Source organism: Buceros rhinoceros, unplaced genomic scaffold (assembly GCF_000710305.1).
Source record: "Buceros rhinoceros silvestris isolate BGI_N320 unplaced genomic scaffold, ASM71030v1 scaffold14262, whole genome shotgun sequence".
Classification (NCBI taxonomy): Eukaryota; Metazoa; Chordata; class Aves; order Bucerotiformes; family Bucerotidae; genus Buceros; species Buceros rhinoceros.
In genome coordinates, this window is record NW_010397250.1 from 22,038 (window position 1) to 41,460 (window position 19,423).

The following is a 19,423-nucleotide window of genomic DNA, read 5'->3' on the forward strand; positions in this document are numbered from 1 at the left end:
AAGAGTGTGGTCAAGTTTACTTCAAACAAATAGCAAAAATCCATCCACACAATGTTTCTGGGATGGACTAGCTATGCACAGAATAACAAATTCTCATTCTAGCTAAAACTGAACAGCTACAAATTACAAGTGCAAGATACCGAGTTCAGTATGAAGTCACAAAAATCTATCTCCTATTGCTTTGTGAATTGTACAGCAATCAGCTAAGCGCACAGAAAACTAGTATAAAATGAAACAAGAAGCTAAAAATTTGAGGTTGGTAATTCTAGTTCTGCATTAAGTCACTTTAGCTAAGCTAGAATTTTATCCCAAGCTAAACTGCAGATATATTAAGCATCATTCTATAATGAAGAGTATGTTTCATGCACTATTTTCAAGTAAGAAAAAGAGCAATTTAAAATAGGTTTAGACTAAGGGCACAATAATCCACACTTACCAGTTTATATGTAAACACATACACAAACTATAACATAGCTTGGACCCGATTATGCAAATAATTCAGCAATATTTCTATGAAGAAAATACAGGAATGTAGAGATGCAAGACAGCTAAAATGAAATATTTCTATTTATTGATGGAAACTATTATTGAAACACATCACTTTGCAAACCAGAAGACCTCTCATGTAAGAGGTTCCCTTAGAAGTCCCTCACAGTGTGTAGCAGACTAAATCTGATGAGATTTACACATCTGATTTCAATGTGATGGATGTTATTTCCTAATAAAGGCCACAGTAGCAATTCTAGGACTGGAGAATGAAATTTATTATTGGAGAGGATGAGGACATTCATGCGTAATTTTACTTTTCCAACTGATATCTCTGTGTTATAGGCTTTTTTCCACTCCTGGCCCCTGCTTCCCTCACATTTAATTCAAGCTAAAAGGTTTATAATAATGTAAAGTTGCAATAATACAGACTGAATGAGCAGTAAATTATCCAAATTCCACTTTTTGGTACCTCTTAATTCTTTAGAGCATCAGCAAGGTTCTGCTATCACAATATATGCTTACATATTTATGTTACGCTAATATCCTGCAGGTATTAATCATGCACTGAGAAGATGAAGATAAAGTACACTGAGAAGACAATGTGCTTATATGAATAGAACAGAAATCTGTACCTCAAAGTCTAAAGAAAACCCCAAAACAGAGAGGAACACATGCAGGAAGACATGGATTTGTGTCCTGAAACCACCCCCCACCCCCGCCCCCAAACCCCCAAACTAGTACCAGTTACATCTTATAATCAACAAAGCAATTAACATCAAATTTTAAATGAAATTTAAGACGCTATTTGCAGGAGCATCTGAGAGGAATCAAAAAAGACAACAAGACAAACCATCTTCTGTGGAAGAGCTTTTCCATAGAATAATACCATGCAGAAAGTTACTCTGGAAATTGTACACTGTATTTACCTCCTGTAGGAGAACCACATTCAAGTTTTGAAAATCAGAGAACCTACCTTCCGAAAGATTTTCCAGTGATACCAATATCTTTTAGAGCAATTCTAAATGAGTATTTGACTTGACAAAATTTCAAATATTTATGAAATTTGGCTTCAAATTTTAAATCTCAAATCAAAGAGCCTTAGGCTTTGTCCTCTGTGATAAAAACCAAAACTTGCTCCATATGCCATCTGACATCTAACGGGCAGTAATTAGCATCCTAATTCCAATGTGAAATCCTGAAGTCAGGAACAACATTTTACAGTAAGGTAGCATAATTAGAACAGCACCATTCCGCCAGAAACAATTGACATTGTTCTGATTACTGAACAACGAAATTAGGAACTTGTTTCCACTGTTTAAAGCAAACTGATTTTATGTCAGAATTACTAATACACAGTAACTTTGTAAGATAAGTGAAGAAGCAAAGATGTATGTATTTCACATCACTGCAACTTCAGGGAAGAAAACAAGAGGAAGAGTAACACCTTCCTCACTGCAAGTACAGCTACCTTACTTCTGTTTCACATCACACAAAGATATTTCTGTATTTGCCAGTTTTTTTAAATATACTGGAAATCTCAAATTTGCCCTTTTCTTCCATTTCAAGACAACTTCAGAACGTAACTGCAGAACTAGTTGTGTGTGTTGAAATTCATTAGAAGCAATTGCCCAAAGCTTGGAGGGTTAAAACATATCCATTCAATATTCTACTGGTAAAATTTAGTGAACACAAAATTCAACAAAACTTTATCCTGAGCTTGAGGGCTTTCCTGTGACTTTGCTGGCAGAAAGATGAACGCTTCCTCTGCAGCTGTAAAAAAGTTTCTGAAGAGGAACGTAGGTGAGATTCTTGCCATTCTTCAGGCTCTGACTGTTGTTCATCCCTTCAGAGATATGGGACTAGACCCTTGTAGTAAAGTTTTAAAACCCCCACTCAATCTCTTTTCCAGAGCACCTACTGTCTTCTATATTTTTCTTGGGAAACCAAGACTTGTCAATGCTCCATGATTTAAAGATTTTTCCTCCCAAAATGAAAGCATTTGCACTCAGCTGTACAAGTAGAAGTACGCCTTGATGTCTACACAGAGATTTAAAATGCACAGCAGGTATTCCAGAAAGGGAAAATCTGAAGGAGTGGAGACAATACAATAACACCAGGAGGGAGAAAGCACAACTGACAGTTTTTCTTGTATAAATCAATCACTATTTGTTAATTTGCTACTTTAGTAACATTTTAGTTATTTTTAATATATTTAAGACCATCATTGCACTCCTGAAATAAGAAAATTACCTTTATAGTGTTATTTACCATAGGCCTTAAAACAGTTAAAACTACTACTTTTGTTCAATTGGATAGATCCAGTGAAATCCACAAATTCTAACAGGTAGAAAGGAACTGGAGCATATTTGCAGCAGTGTTTTGATTCTTCCTTTTCCAACAATCCACCATTTTTAAAGGTATATACTACCAGTGCTTTAAATGTACATCCCTCCCAACAGTACTCCAAATCATTGCCTACCAGAAGCAGCAAACAGCTTAAACAATCAAATAGCTAAACAAGGAAATCAGCATAACTTAATTCTCCAAGACTTTGGTCAAATATTGTATACATATTAATACTGGGAGGGGGAAAAGAATTTTCTTCAAAAAAAAAAAGCTTTTCTCACTTCAAGGCTACAGAACTGACCCACTGCTTTTAAAGAGTACCTACAAGACCTGAAGAATTCATAATGGTACACATCAGGAGAGATGGGGAAAATCATGTGGCACCTAGAAGTCTGAGATGTAACACTTTGTGTTTTCATTACATAAGCCACATTAGTAAGCTATTTCTAAACTTGGGCTTCCAAGAAGCTCATTCAAGTGTACACTTTTAAACCTATAGTCAATTTATGTCTATGTACTTCAGGATATAAATGATGCAGAAGAGTCATTGCTTTTACACTGACCTAAAAATTAATCATCTCAGCTTTCTGTCTTTTCAGCTGAGCAGTTCGTCGAATTGCCTGGGAAACAACCTGAACTCTCGGTGACCTTTGTTATCCAAACAACACATCCTCGGTTGTTTGGAGGAAAGTAACTATTCAAACCTTGAACCAAGACAGCGTGGACAACATACAGAGCTCTATCAATTCTACTTAACTCATTCTGTACGCTGTGAAAAGTTTTGGTTAGCAGAGTCTCCAACTATTTTTAAACTTGTAGTAAACTCACAATGAACTCACAGAAACGACCACGGAAAAGCAGCCACAGGAAATGGAAGAGAAAATAGCATCTCTTCCACCAGCCTAATTAGCAACGTTACTGTATCTAAGGCGGAATTTCTTAAGGTCCTATCCTCCCTGTTTACAAATTTACACAAAAGGCGAGGAAAAAAACAGAGCCTGTCACATTACGGTAAAAAAGAAGACTGCTAGCACTCAAATAATTGTTTATCAAAGGCTATTTAATCAATTTAATTGCCAGTACAAAAAAAAATCTTGCCGGATTTCCATTATTTATTATATGTGGAGTGACTTGCTAAAGTACTTGGAAAGATTTACTTCCAAGTGGTCACCTACTTAGATCAAGCGCTAAATCACTGACTCTGTGATGGTGTTTGTTTAGGTGGCAGCAGTTTAGCTGGCCCAGCCTCAATGGCCCCTTACTGCGATTGCTCTGTGTGTGGCCCATTTTGCGCTGCAGCTGGCTTGACACACAAGTCCCACTGTATAGCAAACCCATTGTTATTTTAATGTGACTCTTAACAGCTACTTTGCCCTCGCCACCCTAGAAAAGCTCCTTAGCAGGAGAGCTGAACGCTCTATGGCGAAGCCACCTGTCAAAAGGAAGAAAAATCACAAAATAAATCAGATATTTTAAAGGCATTATTTTTTAGGCTCAGCTACATCACGCTGAGATACAGTGAGAACAAGTATTTACAAAACTCAGCATTTTGTCTTTTTTTGATCACCATTTCAAAAAGGTAAGTAAGAAGCTACTTACTTAAGGACTTAAGTTAGAGTATGATTCTTATTCTGATACTGTTAAAATTACATGCAACTACGACACTGCAAAATAAACATGTCATAGATATCTACTCTAAATCAAATACGAATTATTTGTGACTTGGGTAGGCTTTCAATCCATTCAAAAAAAACCCCTCGGCACTTAAGTAGACTCATTCATTACATAAGTCTCACATATAAATTGTTACTATATGTTAATTATATAAACAGTATAAACACTTTTAAAGATGTATGTTTGGTTACATCCTATGAGAATAGCGGCATATGTTTCTTTTAAACATCTAGCTTTGGTGGTAGACATCACTTCATGGAAGGAATTTATCTGTTCACCAACTAAACAACAGGCGAATTTGGAAACCATAGTCTTCTGAATGACTGTAAACACAGATGCTGTAAATGACACACCTGATCTTTATTTATGTTGATGGTAAAAGTATAAAAAAAAATTGCCAGAGAGATTTCACATGTGGATGAGCCTGCCATCTTACACTCCCCTACAATATTGCAGGTCTCCTTGGCCTTTAAAATACGGCTCTGGATAATAATTCCTTAATGAGCCTTAATGAGCCAATACAAAAGAAGGGAAAATAATTTGACGAAATACAGGCAAGTTTTTAATATCTAAACTTACTTATTTCCATAAGCTGATAAGGGATAATTATTTTTCCCTATCATCTTGGAATGGAAAAGCAAACAGATCTTCAAGGGCTTGTTTGTAAGCTCACCTCAATGAGAAGATGTTTACAATGACAACTTTTATTGCTACAGTGTAGAATCTGCCAGACTGACCACTGTCAAATGTTCCATCTACACTACAAAAGACACAAAAAACTTTGACCACCCAAGCTGTGGCACCTAATGAGGAATGATAACCCTATCTTCAGGAGACAACTTGCAAAAAGTAGTTCCTCCACCCCATTACTTTTCAACTGATGTGTGTCTGCCTGTCTGTAAATACAAGTGCCTTAGTTAATATATTCATTGCACCACAGACCAATGGAGTTCACATATACAGCAGTCTGGGCAGGGAAGCAGAGATTCTCAGGTTTTTCGGATGGAGAACACCTATTAAGTCATGCAATGTACCATACTGCCAATGCAGGACAGTAACTTACAGTACATTCTCCATTCCTTTGCCCAGTCTGAGTGACTGATGCAACGGGGCTGCTATCACTTCCTCTTGCAAACACTTCAGTAGTACAGCAAATTTCAACGTCAGAAAATATTTCCTACACATGCCTACATTTTCCTTTGCTTAACATCACTCCCTTATTTTTATATGCACTCCTATAGACCACCCAATAGAGTTTTGGCACTTAATTATGTTGGAGGGAAGCGGATTTTGAGCAAGATGCTCCAAAGAAGGAAAAATTATTTCAAATACCAGTTTAGTACAGTTATGCAAGTAAAAATTCAGTTTGTAACACATTTTATCATCATCAAGTGACAATTATCAGTCACTAGTCCAAAATGACTTACAGATAGTCTCTACCAGAAGACTGAAAACCAAATATACAAATGCGCTACCTAAAAACATCTCAGAAAAACAGACTATTGAAAAAGTAATTCATATACACTCACTAAACCCCTGAAAATTATGTATGTGTTGATAATTTATATACACATACATTATTTCAGCATTGGTAATTACCAAACTGAAAATAATGCTCATAAATAGAAAAGTTAAGTGACGCTGGTGATATAGCTAGCTTTACTTACATAAATCAATAATGATTAAAAATACCAATCTGTAACACTGTAAACACTGCTTTTTAAGGCTTAAAATTTTAAATACTAATTGCTACTTATTACGAATTAGATGTTTACTAAGTTCCTAATCTATATAGGAAGCATGCTAATCATGTGCGGAGCATGTTTCACATGTGCAGGTATTTGCAAAAAAACAGGGATCAAGGGATACACCAAGTCAGTGTGCACAGATGTAGCAATATAAGTCTCCCACATGCATGATATACAAAAAGAGCTGTAGTTTATCGCTCTTTTTCTGCCTCCTCAGACACATTCTCTTCGTAAATTAAAGTTACAAAAATTTGTAAACAACATACTCTAATTAAATAGCGTGAATTATAAATGCATCGAGAACATTATTTGATATTGTGCACTAAAACTACAGTATCTACAAAAAATATGAATTTTCTTAACAAGGAGACAGAACAAAAAGCAAGAGTTTACCACTGTTAATTCTTCAAGATGCTTCTAACTTGTTCCTTCCCTTTGGAGTACACCCATCATGTACCTAATCCTCACAGACTTTTCAGCCAGCAATTACTTATCAGCTGTGTAAATGCTGTTTGTAAATAATGGCCTGGGACATAAATCAATTGAATCTATAATGTATTCAGAAGAAAAGAGGCATAATATTTAACAGAAATTCTATTCTTCATTTTTTATAGGAATGAGAGGTTTATTCAGACTGGATGGAGAACTATGGTAGAGCACTGCACTAGAAATCGCTGGCTTAGATGGGCACAGGTGACTGGTAGTGATCAACATCACGTTGTAGCTAGGTTTCATTAAAATTAATTAAAATAATCAAGTTTGTGTATAAAAGCATGCATATAACTCTAATAAAAGGTATATTGATTTTCCAAGAGTACAAAATTTATTCTTCAGCACTTATGCACTTACTTGATGAAAAATTTGTTGGGATAGCTGCATGAATTAATAAGCATTTTCTAGCTCACAAAGTACAACAATGCATTTCAGAACTTTTGGTGAATTATTAACCATAAAGGGTTAACCGCATCATTTAAGACTAAGTAAAACATTCAGTATTCAAATGCAACCAACCACATCTTCACGAACACTTTCCTGTCATGTCTCCTTTTGTTATATATCAAATGATAAAAACATAGATTTAAGGATCCTTTAATTATTCTTGATAATTTAAAGGACTTCTCACAATGGTGATTAATAACATAATGGGATAGGAGAAGAGAAGTAGGAAACTTAAAAGCGGTATTACATGCACTGCTGTCAAAATCAGAAATGATTGTTCCTTTTCCTTTATGACCTCGTTTAAAACAAAACAAAAACCCAAACATAAAGACTAACTACATCTCTCATTTTGACTGCAGGTAGCACATATAACAAAAGAAATGCAGTACAATTTAACCAAAAGCTTGTCTGTGTCCACATACATCACTGTCATCATCCTATGTCCCTCTCCCCCCACCTCGCAATGCTCTTCCCAAGACTGGGAAGATTGAACTTTGCGTATATATATGGTTGATGAAATATGAAAAGAGAAAATATTCATAATGACTAAAAGACAAAGACAAATAGCCCGAAAGAAAAATAAGCACTGATAAGACATAAACACTGAATTTGTCACGCACAGAAACTACTGTGTTTCTCTAGCCTTCCTCTGTGGTAAACGCACATTTAGCTGAATCTCAGCTGTCTGGATATACAGAGCCCAGGAATTTCCAAATCTGATGGTGAAGGATATACACCATGAATACTTTCAGACAGAATTGAAGAACATTTGAATCACTCTATTATACGCCTGAAAGCTGTATTTTGTCAGCATTTCTAATGTTGACAAAGGCTTTGGCAATTTTATCTGTAGGCATTGGTTAGTACAGGAAGGAAAAAAGGTGTAATTCTTTTTCCCCCAGTAAATGACATCTTTTCTAAAAACACTCTTTTGACACCCAAAGCTAAACGAATGCATAGCCATCAGGACACTTTGTATTTTCAGTTTCTTTGGTCAGGTTATTATTTCCCCAAATCAACATAAAGATGCTTTCAAATGAATTCAATTTCTTGTAAGCCTTAACTGCTCATTCATTAGGTGGGCCCACATACATGAAGGTATTTTCCCCTTAATAAAAAATATAGCATGTATTTCATCTGACCAGTATTTAGAATATATTATGTGTGACACAGACAAGAGAAACAGGATACTTAAAATTACTGCTCTTATTTTTTAAGCACAATTTGGTTCTAATCTTGTAATCCTGCTGTAACACAGCACTTTTGACCTAGATCCTTTGTGAACAGCACTCAGCCCTGTGTGCTCACAAGAACTGTCAAGAAGGGGGTATAGCGTCCACAAGGCCTTGGGTAAGTACACAGAAATACTGATAAAACAGATTGAGATATTTACATCACCTAACTTTTGGCACCTCAATCAAGAGCCAAATCATGCTGCAATTTCCTACACTGCACACAGAATAAGGCCAATAACAAAGTACTCTTAAGAAGCTAAACTTCATTCCACTGAATCTGTCTTTCTCTGCTTACTAAAACGTAGCCAAGACCCTGACAATGAGCATGCGGGCTGCTACTGATTAGGTCACCTGAATGGCCCCTCTCTTCAAAGAGATATTTTCGTCATCTCATGAAATAGTTACATGAAACAGACACACACTTGCATTTCAGGTTTATGACCAATACCTATACCGCATTCTTTGCTTACTTCCAATTTAGAGGAAAAAAGTATTACCAACTTCCACTTTCAACAGACACATCCCAGAGAAGATTGTTTATTTTGGTTTGGTGGTTTGTCACAAGTCAGATACCTCTGCTAGTTTATTAAAAGGAGGTACCTGCCAAAATTAACCAAATCAAATGCAAAGCATGTCTCAACAGTCTGAAGAAATTTTTAAAAATAAAATAATCCCCAGACACTTCGCCCCCAGACACAACTCTGTGCTAGATTTTTTCCTCAGGTAAAAGACAAAGATCTGGCCAAAGACATTCCTACTCTTCTCTATCTGCAATGTCATCTCCATTCTTTCTCCACAATTTATTTCCCCTCAATACCAGTGATACCAATTGCAGAACTGTGTCCTAAGCTGGATCACTGCAACTTTAAATCAGTGCTTTTTAAACTCAAATCATTTTACTAATGTGGCTGAGTATTGGTCAGCCCAACTGCTATCCTAGCACAACTGAAGCTGTGACAAACCCTGGGAAAGGCAGAGCAACAATTTTTAGAGGAGAAAAAACAACAAAAACAGTACCAGCAAAGAGAATTACCTTAAACTACTTTCTTGCTTAGAAAACTTTTAACACCAAACCTAAAGCACTACCTGAAATAACCAAAAGCGTCTACAGACACAAGTTACATTGGTTTCTTTCTTGTTTTAAGAGGGTCCTTTCCTTTGCAGTCAAGAAACCAGCGTGGAATCATATTCCCAGTTGTAATTTAAAGCATGAAATAATTTTAGGGTTGGCTTCCAAAATATTTGAAGTAATAGAAAAGCTCATTTGAAAATTACGTTTTAGCATTTGAAAATAATCTTACTTTAGATTTTAATATTCTTCCTTATTTAGATGAGTACATAGAGAGAATAAAGAAGAAACAATCAAAGCAGAAATGCATGTGGCTGGAAATACAAAAAGGAAGCATATTTCCCAAGTTAGGAATTAAAATCAAAGTTACAGCTTATGGCACATACCAGCTAAATACTAAACTGCAGCTGCAACATGTAGGCATAGCCAGCTTAAAAAAAATAAAAACAAAACATAAATCACAGAATCATAGAGTGGTTTGGGTTGGAAGGGGCCTTGAAGATCATCTAGTTCCAAAGTCCCTGCCATGGGCAGAGACAACTTCCACTAAATCAGGTTGCTGAAAGCCCCATCCAGCCTGACCTGGAATGTTTCCAGGGATGAGGCATCCACAACTTCTCTGGGTAACCTGCACCAGTGCCTCACCATCCTCACAGTGCAGAATTTCTTCCTAATATCTACTCTAAATCTACCCCCTTTAGTTTAAAACCGTTTTTCCTCACCCTATCTCTACACTAACAAAACTCAAAGAACTAATACTATTTTCAGTAGCATTTAGGAATGTAACACAGAAATAGTTCTATTGATAACCAGGCTTTGACAGGAAACGACAAACTTATTTCTAGTTTGGCCTGTGGCAGAGTTCACAATATTCATTCAATGTGAAATAGGTATCACCGGTATTGATTTTGAAGAACATAATAAAATACAGAACTGTACCAACTTCCCAAAATTTAAACTTTTAGCTATACTTACAGAGCCATCTTTCAGATTTCTTTCATAGGAAAAGTGACACTCCATATTTTCTTCTTCTCTTGAAATAGCAAAGTTATATTTGCCAGCTGATTCTTCTCCAGTTATCAATGCTTTCTTGAGTTCTTCAACATACTTTTCTCTATTCATTTCCATGTCAGCAGCCTCCCTAGAAATTTCAGCTTCAGACACTATCAGAAAGAAACATATCAGAAATAAATAGTGTGTAAACCCATATATGTACATACAGACACACACTCATGCACCTTATGGGACAGGCAAATATTAGGAGACTGTTCTTTCCTTGACATATATCAGTGTGCCAGGCACTAATGGAAATGTAGCAGGAGTACCGTGCTTTTCATAGGAAAAAAAGGCACAGAACTTATTTCTTATCTGTAAATGGTGTATTGCTACTAGTCCACAATTCTACTTGCCTACAGTCATTCTGAGTAAACTAACCTTACAACAAAGAGTGGAATGTGTTAACTATGATTTATTGTGCCCTCTCAGTTCTCTTTGAAAGTGTGTAATCTAATCCCTGAAAGACAGATGCAATTGGCTCTTCACACATTCTTGATCCTGTTTTCCAAGTTTGTAACTTAAAATCTTAAAACAAAATAAACTGTCAATTTACAAATGAAGCTACACCTAGAGGCTTGAGAATCCGTGTTTTATGATCCACATACAAGGACCACTAAATGGGGGATGTATCTCCAATCTACATTACAAAACATCTATTAAGAAAACTTTATTGGATTCCTTGAAGATGAGGAATGGTTGAATACTGTAGGGATCAGGCCAATAAAGATGTATTGTCATTAAGAACCATGATAGCCTTTCTTGTTTGCTTCTAATCATTTATGTCTTCCTAAACTGCCTTTTGGTTAACCTTCAAACTGAAATGGCAGCTTGCCAAGACACATCACCTTTCACTATGAGCAGCAAGAAACAGTTCCTAGCTTTGCCACCTGGGCCCTAGTTATTTTCTTTCCTCTTTATTTTATCCTACGTACCTTTCCTCAGTACTTTTAGAGATCAAACGTTAATCAGAATAATAATCTCAATGAGGAGTGCAGAGTTTCTTGCACAGACAGATATAAGCCAAGACCCTAAAGTTAAGACAGGATGTATATAATGTAATGCAGGCTTTAACATGTAGCCTACCCACACAGTATTTTAGACTGTTTACTTGATTAACAGAAAGGTTCCCTTTTCTTCTGACAAGGCTTCTGAGTAAGACTGGTCTAGATTGTCATTTATGCCTGCTTGCACTTAGACCCTCTTACATTTGCCCAGCATTTGAGAGCAAGATATACAAAAGGACATTAGTTTGTGATAGCCTGAAAAAAAAAAAAACCACAAAAAACAATAAAAAGCAAAAAACCACACTCACCAAAACCCAACACAAAAACCCAAACAGCAGATACCAAATTAATCCATCATATAAAAATACAGTGAAAGGGTACACATATAATTATTTACTATGAATAGTTACATCCTCACACATTTCAGGATTGCGGGATTATTTTTGCATCATCAGTAACTTCAGCTTATTTTCACAGACTCAAGAATGGTTGAAGTTGGAAGGAATCACCGGTCGAACTTCACTGGTTAAAGATGGGTCAACTACAAAGGAACTCATAGTTATACTACAACTAGTTTGCTCAGGAACATGTTTTGAACGGGTTTTGAATATCTCCAAGGACTGAGGGCCCCTGTTCTCTCCAGGCCATTAGTTCTGGTGCTTGGCCACTCCTACGGTAAAAAAGTCTCTTTCCTGTGTTTAAATGGAATTCCTTGTACTTCAGTTTTAATACACATTGACAAAATCTGCTTACGCCTTCTCTCCTCCAGGCTGTGCAGTCCCAGCTCTCTCAACTTCTCCTAGCATGACAGATGGTCAAGTCCCTCAGTCATCTTTCCGGACTGTCACTCGTCTCAATTCTGTAACACTCAATTCTGTAACACTAGTTTTACATGGTATTAGTCCTTCCCTATCTCACTGTAAACCAAGTGCTCAACCCTAAGCCCCAACACAACTGAACGCATCTAAGTATCTTGAATGAAGCAGTAAAAGCATTTTCCAAGATTTTTAAAACTTATTTTAAGCATGAAAAGCATGTTACCGGAAAGGCTTAAAACTTAACAATTGCCAACTGCATCTTGTTTTTTTTTTTTTAAAACTGAAAGCTGCACTTTTAATGTTCATTAAAAGAATGATACAGTGGGACTACTGTCAGGAAAAAAGCTAAGACTGCTGTCAGTGAACAGGTAGGGCTACAGAGCTGGTCAACACACACCTTGCAGAGCTAACGACCCACTACGTAGGAGAGAAAGACAAGAAATTTACCATCGAAACCTTTCTGTTTTATTATAAGCTACATCCAACAATCATTTCATCTAGCTAGCTCATTTCTTCTACGGGATGCTAGACAGAGCTCAGAGGGAAAACCCACCAGTAGTAGTGGGCAACCTCCTTAAGGCCTCCAGAATAGTACAGACAGAAACATGCAAACATGTACAATCTTAGCATGAAGCTAAGAGGGGTAGAAAAGTAAGTCGGAAATACTTGCAAAAACAAGTGTTTGTCCAGAACAGTGATTTCAACACTGAGAAAGATTAAACTTTTAATGAAAATAAGAAAGCTAAAAAAAAAGTGATACTAATATACTGTAATAAAGCACTGTGGTTTTTCTTTCCTTCTGTGGTGCCTGTATATGCTGCATGTTTCTTCCTTTACCTTATAAAATTAGCAGAACTGATCTATTGTTAGAGGAAGATGAAATGTATAAATCCATATATCTGCAGTTCTTTAAGCCAATGCATTCACCCAAGTGAATACATTAGATCATATTGCACATTGTGTGCTTCTTCCCCCCAAGATTTACTTTTTCTTTTCCATTCCTTCTTAAAAAGGACTCCTAACACTTTTCATCATGACAAAAAAAACCATAAAAGGTAACTTCTTTAGCAACTCTTATTCACTTCCTGGTAGGACTTGCCAAGCAAAATAATCTACAACATAAGAAACCTAGAAGGGATATCCCATAGCAAGAATTTTCTGACCGCTGCTCTCCCTTCTCCCAGGCTTTGAATTTAGAATCTAAGCAGCCTCAAATGTGACATAATAACTTAGAAAAAAAACAATGCTGAGTGTATGAAAACACAAATCTGTGCTATAGGAAAGCCTCATGCAGAAGAACTTCCTCCTAATCAAATTATTCACAGGACTACAAATTCCAGAAGAATTCCTTAGAAATGGATCGGATTCCTCCTCCAGAAGAAATAGAAATCCTCTCCTTTGGATGAGTACCCAGTGCTTATGCTAAACTATTGTGGGTTTCTTTCTCTGCTTTTAATAGAGTGAGGTCATCTTGCTTTCACTGGTCCTCTGTTTCAGGAAGCCATTGTCCAGCCATTCCGCCAGATGCAGGAAGTTAACAAAATGAGAACATTGTTTATGTATTTTTTCTATACTCTTTCAGCTTTTATTTAGAAAAATAACAGATTTAAAGAAAGCTTTCTGTGAATTTAAAGCTGGGGGTTTTAAAGTTACATAAGAACAACCAGAAAAGCTTTCAAACAGAAAAACTTGTATGCTCAAATAGTCAAGTATTTATCAATGCTAATATCCTCTTTGTTCTTTTGAAAATACATAGTTTGATTATCCTATTGTCAAATCAAGAAAGAAAAACCTTTCATACCAGACTACAAGGAACCAGCATTGAAATATATGTAATTGTATTGTGCAGGAACTCCTGATCTATAGAGCGTTTGAAATGTTAAAAGCAGATTTTATACATATGGAGATGTATTTTAAATGGCTTCCTAGATCTGAAATAAAAAAAACATATTCAAAAGAAGGTTAATGAATGATGAAGCTTTTTATACACACAAGCTTCTTATACACACAAGCTTTTTATACACACATAGGGTGTATAAAAATATATACACACTTATAGGGTTTGCATACATGTATGTATATACAGACAGCACTTTTATATCTATCTATATACACACGGAAACACACATCTCAAGCCTTTTTGCAAGCTTGGCTTGTGTAGGAACTGGGGAGAAAAAACATACACTAGGCAGGGACAACGAAGTAAGGAACTACATGGACATCTATTCTTATAAATCAGAAAAAGAATGAAGAAAATGTTTTTCCTACAATACTGTAAAATACATCATTTTTCCTCCCTTTGAAATATTTTTGCCGCTGAGAGAAGGGCTTTTGATTAAGTATTTGACACATTTCTAAAGAAACACACAAATCTCTCCTTCTTTCGCTAGGTGTAGAGAGAGAAGCATGCAATAATCAACAGACTCATCCTCTTACTCAGATTTCTGAGAGGGGGGGGAAAAAATCCCACAGGCCATTTTTTTTTCTTTTGACAACTTATGCTCAAGAAAGATACTGTAAAGATTTTTACCTTATCCTTTTCAAAAATTCACCTAAGTACCAAACACAGCTGCCTTTTACTATTAAGATTTTGTGAAACCATTTAAAAAACATCTGCAATTAAATGTTATCTGAACTATAATTTGCAAAAGGAGCTTGCATAACATATTTGTTCCAGGATCTGAAGAAGACACCTAAGTGGTACTCCCATATCACTACAAGAAATTACATTCTTGATAAAGGAAAAAACATTGCATATTCTTATGTTAAATTAATTAGTATTAGGACTGACACTCAATCTTTTCAGATTTGAAAGATCTCTGGACACGTCCCAGAATATCAAGAACTCCACCTCCTCCATCACTGGGGAGAGGTAATGCTCATAAGTTTTTGATACAAGTTGCAAATCACAGTTTAGAAAGCATTTAAAAATAATAATGAAGAACAGAAATAATTTAAAATACTTTTTCTTTCCATTATTACCTGTCCCAGTCCATGCACATTGACCATCACTAAGTACTATACCAAAGCCAGTGCCTAAATCTTTTTCCCATGATACTTGTAGAAAATACGTTGCTTCTGGATCAGTAACTGGATGAATTCTGTTTAAAGTCTTGTCCATTTTCCAGGCACCTGTTTAGGAAGTAAGATAATCTTGTTATAACCAATGGCTTATTTTCCAGATGTGCTTAGCAGTTTTACCTAACATGTTTCAGAAAAAAATTAACAAATATAAGCATGCTTAGAATTTTATTTTACTTCCCTCCACAAATTCAATTTTCCAGAGAACTTATATTTTCAGACAGAAAAATGGATTACAATAAGTAAGTTTTAAACAAACAGTGCCAACAATCAAATATATTTGAATAGTCCCAAATTAAGAAACCAGCTGTTGGGAAGCTGGGTAACAGAAAATTTTAATATACAAGCACCTTCCCATGGCTATGTTAACTTACCATCCACTATCACCACAACATGCAGCATATGGAATGTAATTCAAACTAATCAATACTCATCTGAAAGTGAAAGCATGCTACTAAGCTTCACTGCAAAGCAGAGGATATAGTGGATGCCAGAAAACAAAGAAAATATTTAAAAAACTGGATGCTGTGGAGAACAAAAGTTTATGACGCTACAGCGACATTTTTGCTCAATATGAAAGCAATTTGGCAGCCCGTACTTGATGTAAGACCTTCTGAAGAATCCTCTGTATTTATACATACTCTAATTTGACAGTAATGAATCCTTGTGGTACCCAAGAAATTTAAAAACACAATTTGTTCCTCCAAAATAATGAAGAAACAGCCAATTCTGAAGCAAACATTGATATTTTCATTGAGAATGCTTTATGTTATCCTGTACTTGGAAAGTTTGTTCTGGGGTGTTTAGTTGTTTAGGGCTTTTAAATGTTTTCTGTTTTGTTTTAGAAAAATTAAGTGGATGAAAACAGGGAACATGTTACTAACACACTAAATATGACATGTATTGATAAAAGCAGGAAAAAAATGCAACTACCTGCCCTGAGTACAATGATGCTGGGCGGGTTAGGTATTAAAAGCTCTATCAAGTTTTCTATCTAAATTGCAGCAATAAATAATTGTGATCAGGCTCAGTTCAGGCTCTGAGGGGACGGTATTCTTCAAGCAGTAGTAGAGGGAAGCTCTTTCTTTGCTTACTGACATTGAGAACCAAATCTAGATATAGATTTAACTACCACTGGCCTCCCAAAAAGTTGGGATTTTCAAGTTAGGAAGAACAGTATTAACTGCACTGTGTCCAATCTTTGCTCAACTCTGCACTCAACAGCATCTGAAAACACGTTTCCCTCGTCCAGACAACTGCACAGTGTTCAAAACCAGTAAAATATAGGAATACAAGATTTGTTTTTCAAGCATAAAGCTGCTCTAACAGCTAGACAACCGCAGCACTGTCAATAATACTCATTATAGATATCAACAAAGAAAACGATACATTAACGACTACTAATGGCTAATTAAACCACAACATGGATCACCTTGCACTAAAACAGCATTTCTAAACAATGAGAGCAACATCATGTAAAGCATCTGCTATGAATGCCAGGCTAAAACATGCCACTAGGCACTTCCAGCATACCTGATACACGTTACATCTTCATCACCAAATCCTCAAAGCGGTGGCTTTATTTTTCCAGCTTAAAGCTTAAGTACACTTAAGCACCATAACATTTCCCTGTTTAGAATATTCTTCCAAAAAGCTTAGAATTCAAAAGCTATGGCAGGAGTAAAAGGAGATAAATCATGAACACAGAGCTGAGCATCTTAAATTCACCAACAACAGTAAGAGGGATGGCTTTACTACTTACATCCGGAAATCACCACTGCTTATGCTGTTACACATCATACTCTGAATTTCTATTCACGTGTCAGAAACTAAAAAGTTACTTAAAAGCAATATTGAAAAATTAGTTTACAACGTCTTTTATTTCCATCACCAAGCAACTGGCCATTTCTGAAAATCTACAGTATGTCTCAGCACCTGTAATCAAGAACAGAAAAAGAAATATTTGGGGCATGGAGGCCTGAAAGAAGGCCTTTGCAATTAGTCATTGAATGAAAGTCATTTTAAAGATTTGTAGCACACTAACTGCCTAGACACAGGCCAATAAACAGCACAGGACAGGAAGCACAAGCAACATGTGTAGCATGTTTAAGCACACGGGCATGCATTGTTCTTTGCCTGCCAGATTCCCTTTTGCTTTTTCTGAAAAAATAGTCTCTTATAAAATATTTTTTAAAAAGTCCTTCTCTGAAAGACTCTCTGAAATACTTTTTAAAAGACTTTAATTACTATATTTTACTAAAAGATTGTAAAACAGTTGCATGCAATCCAGACAGACAGCATACACACATATATATATGCATATTGGTATATATATTTCAATAAGGAGTTTTTGCTTGTTGTATTTGATTCATATCACAAAGCAGAACAGTATTCAGGGAAAAATCACCTGCACTAGAGCGGGTGATTTTTAATGTAGACTTTTTAATGTAGATTTTTTATTTCAGACAGCCAAGCAAGAAAGTTGTTTTTTCCATTTATGTGATAAAGTGAACGAACTGTCAGTTCTCAGTCAGAAAAAGTGATGTCAAAAGTCACACAGGAAAAGAAATTTATTTATTTAGAGATGCATTAACAAGGTCTCAAGGTATGAAATTCATCTGATATCATAATACTGTGCTTCCCATGCATTCATCTTCACCCAAGTCACGTGGAACAACTAAAAGAAGATTCAGTTTATATCTTGTTCTTAAGAGGCCAGTTGCCAGTGCGAGGGATGACCCTGTGGACAGAACTGAAAAGCTTCCATACAATTTGTATGGCTGTGGTAAAACAACTTCAATAAAAACAAACACAATGAGAAGACACAACACAGGAAAATGTTCTGCATTTCATAATAAAATACAAAATACAGTTGTAAAGTTCTTCCATGTTTTTTCTTGCATCTTTGAACAAACAATTTTACAGAGAGTTATAAAAGCTGGGAGAAAGTCTTTCCATTTTATCTCCTCCATTGTACTCAACATCCTTTTGAGATGAGTATTAGCTATTACCACATGTTTAAAAACTAACTCACAAAACAGAGCTTGGTATCTCCTAGCTCTCAACTGATCCAACCCATCAGGAAAAGCTTGAGGATTCTTGGTCATTAGTTCTCTTCCAGAGGAACAAACCTTTCTCATGAAAATTAGTCTGACATATACAGCATATACAAACATAACTGCAATCAAAAATATTGTACCTTACTTTTTAAAACCTCTTTGTTAAACAAAAAAACCAAAAAACAATCAAAAAACCTAACCGCCAAACAAAAAAAACCCAAACCCTTCTTCCACAAATCTCCCAACAACTTTTCAACAGCGTTTAGTGTAATTTTGAGTAAATGGATAAACTACACACAGCTAAAGCCTGAATACAACAACAAAGAGCAAAGGAGAAACCTAACTATTTAGCAACTAGAAATTACCACTAATGGAAGAAACAATACAGAAACTAAATCAGGGAATATTCCTTACTAATCTACTGTAAGGTGAGTGCATGCATCTCCTCCTCTCTAAAGGCAAAATTTAATAATCTATGTACACCAGTATATTTCCAAAACAGGAAATTTCAGGGGAAGTTGGGTATCCTACTCGAATACCTGAAGTTAGCTGCATGTTCACAGGACTCACAAGCAACTTTGTGCAAGATCTTTAAAAGATAAATTGCTCTACAATTCAAGACTGAAGTAAACTAAAACACCCTCTTTATAACTAATCTATCTCAATTCACCTGTCTCCTTACTACATTCTCTCATCACCCCTTCCGCTTTCAACATGCCAGGAATACATGACTTCACAGATCAAGTACTCATGTGTGAAAGGTGATCGTGTTCCTGCCAGAGTGTCTGCCCCAGGGCATTCATTGGTCGAGGAAACACTGCCAAAGTCTGGGAGGTACACGAAGAGCAGATTTGCGGAAGCAGATCCTCCAGCCTCCCTTGCCAATTATCATTCAACGCCCCTCC

The 19,423-nt window shown here is 36.0% G+C and overlaps 1 protein-coding gene across 1 annotated transcript; it reads right to left on the reverse strand.

Annotated features, from left to right (window-relative positions):
- Nucleotides 1-303: 303 nt before the first annotated feature.
- On the reverse strand, nucleotides 304-15,499 carry XRCC4 (X-ray repair complementing defective repair in Chinese hamster cells 4). Its single transcript, XM_010146185.1, has 3 exons — nucleotides 15,361-15,499; nucleotides 10,476-10,663; nucleotides 304-318 (listed from the first exon to the last, which is right to left on the reverse strand). Exons 1-3 carry the CDS (start codon nucleotides 15,497-15,499, stop codon nucleotides 304-306), a joined length of 342 nt encoding a protein of 113 aa, XP_010144487.1.
- Nucleotides 15,500-19,423: the final 3,924 nt, after the last annotated feature.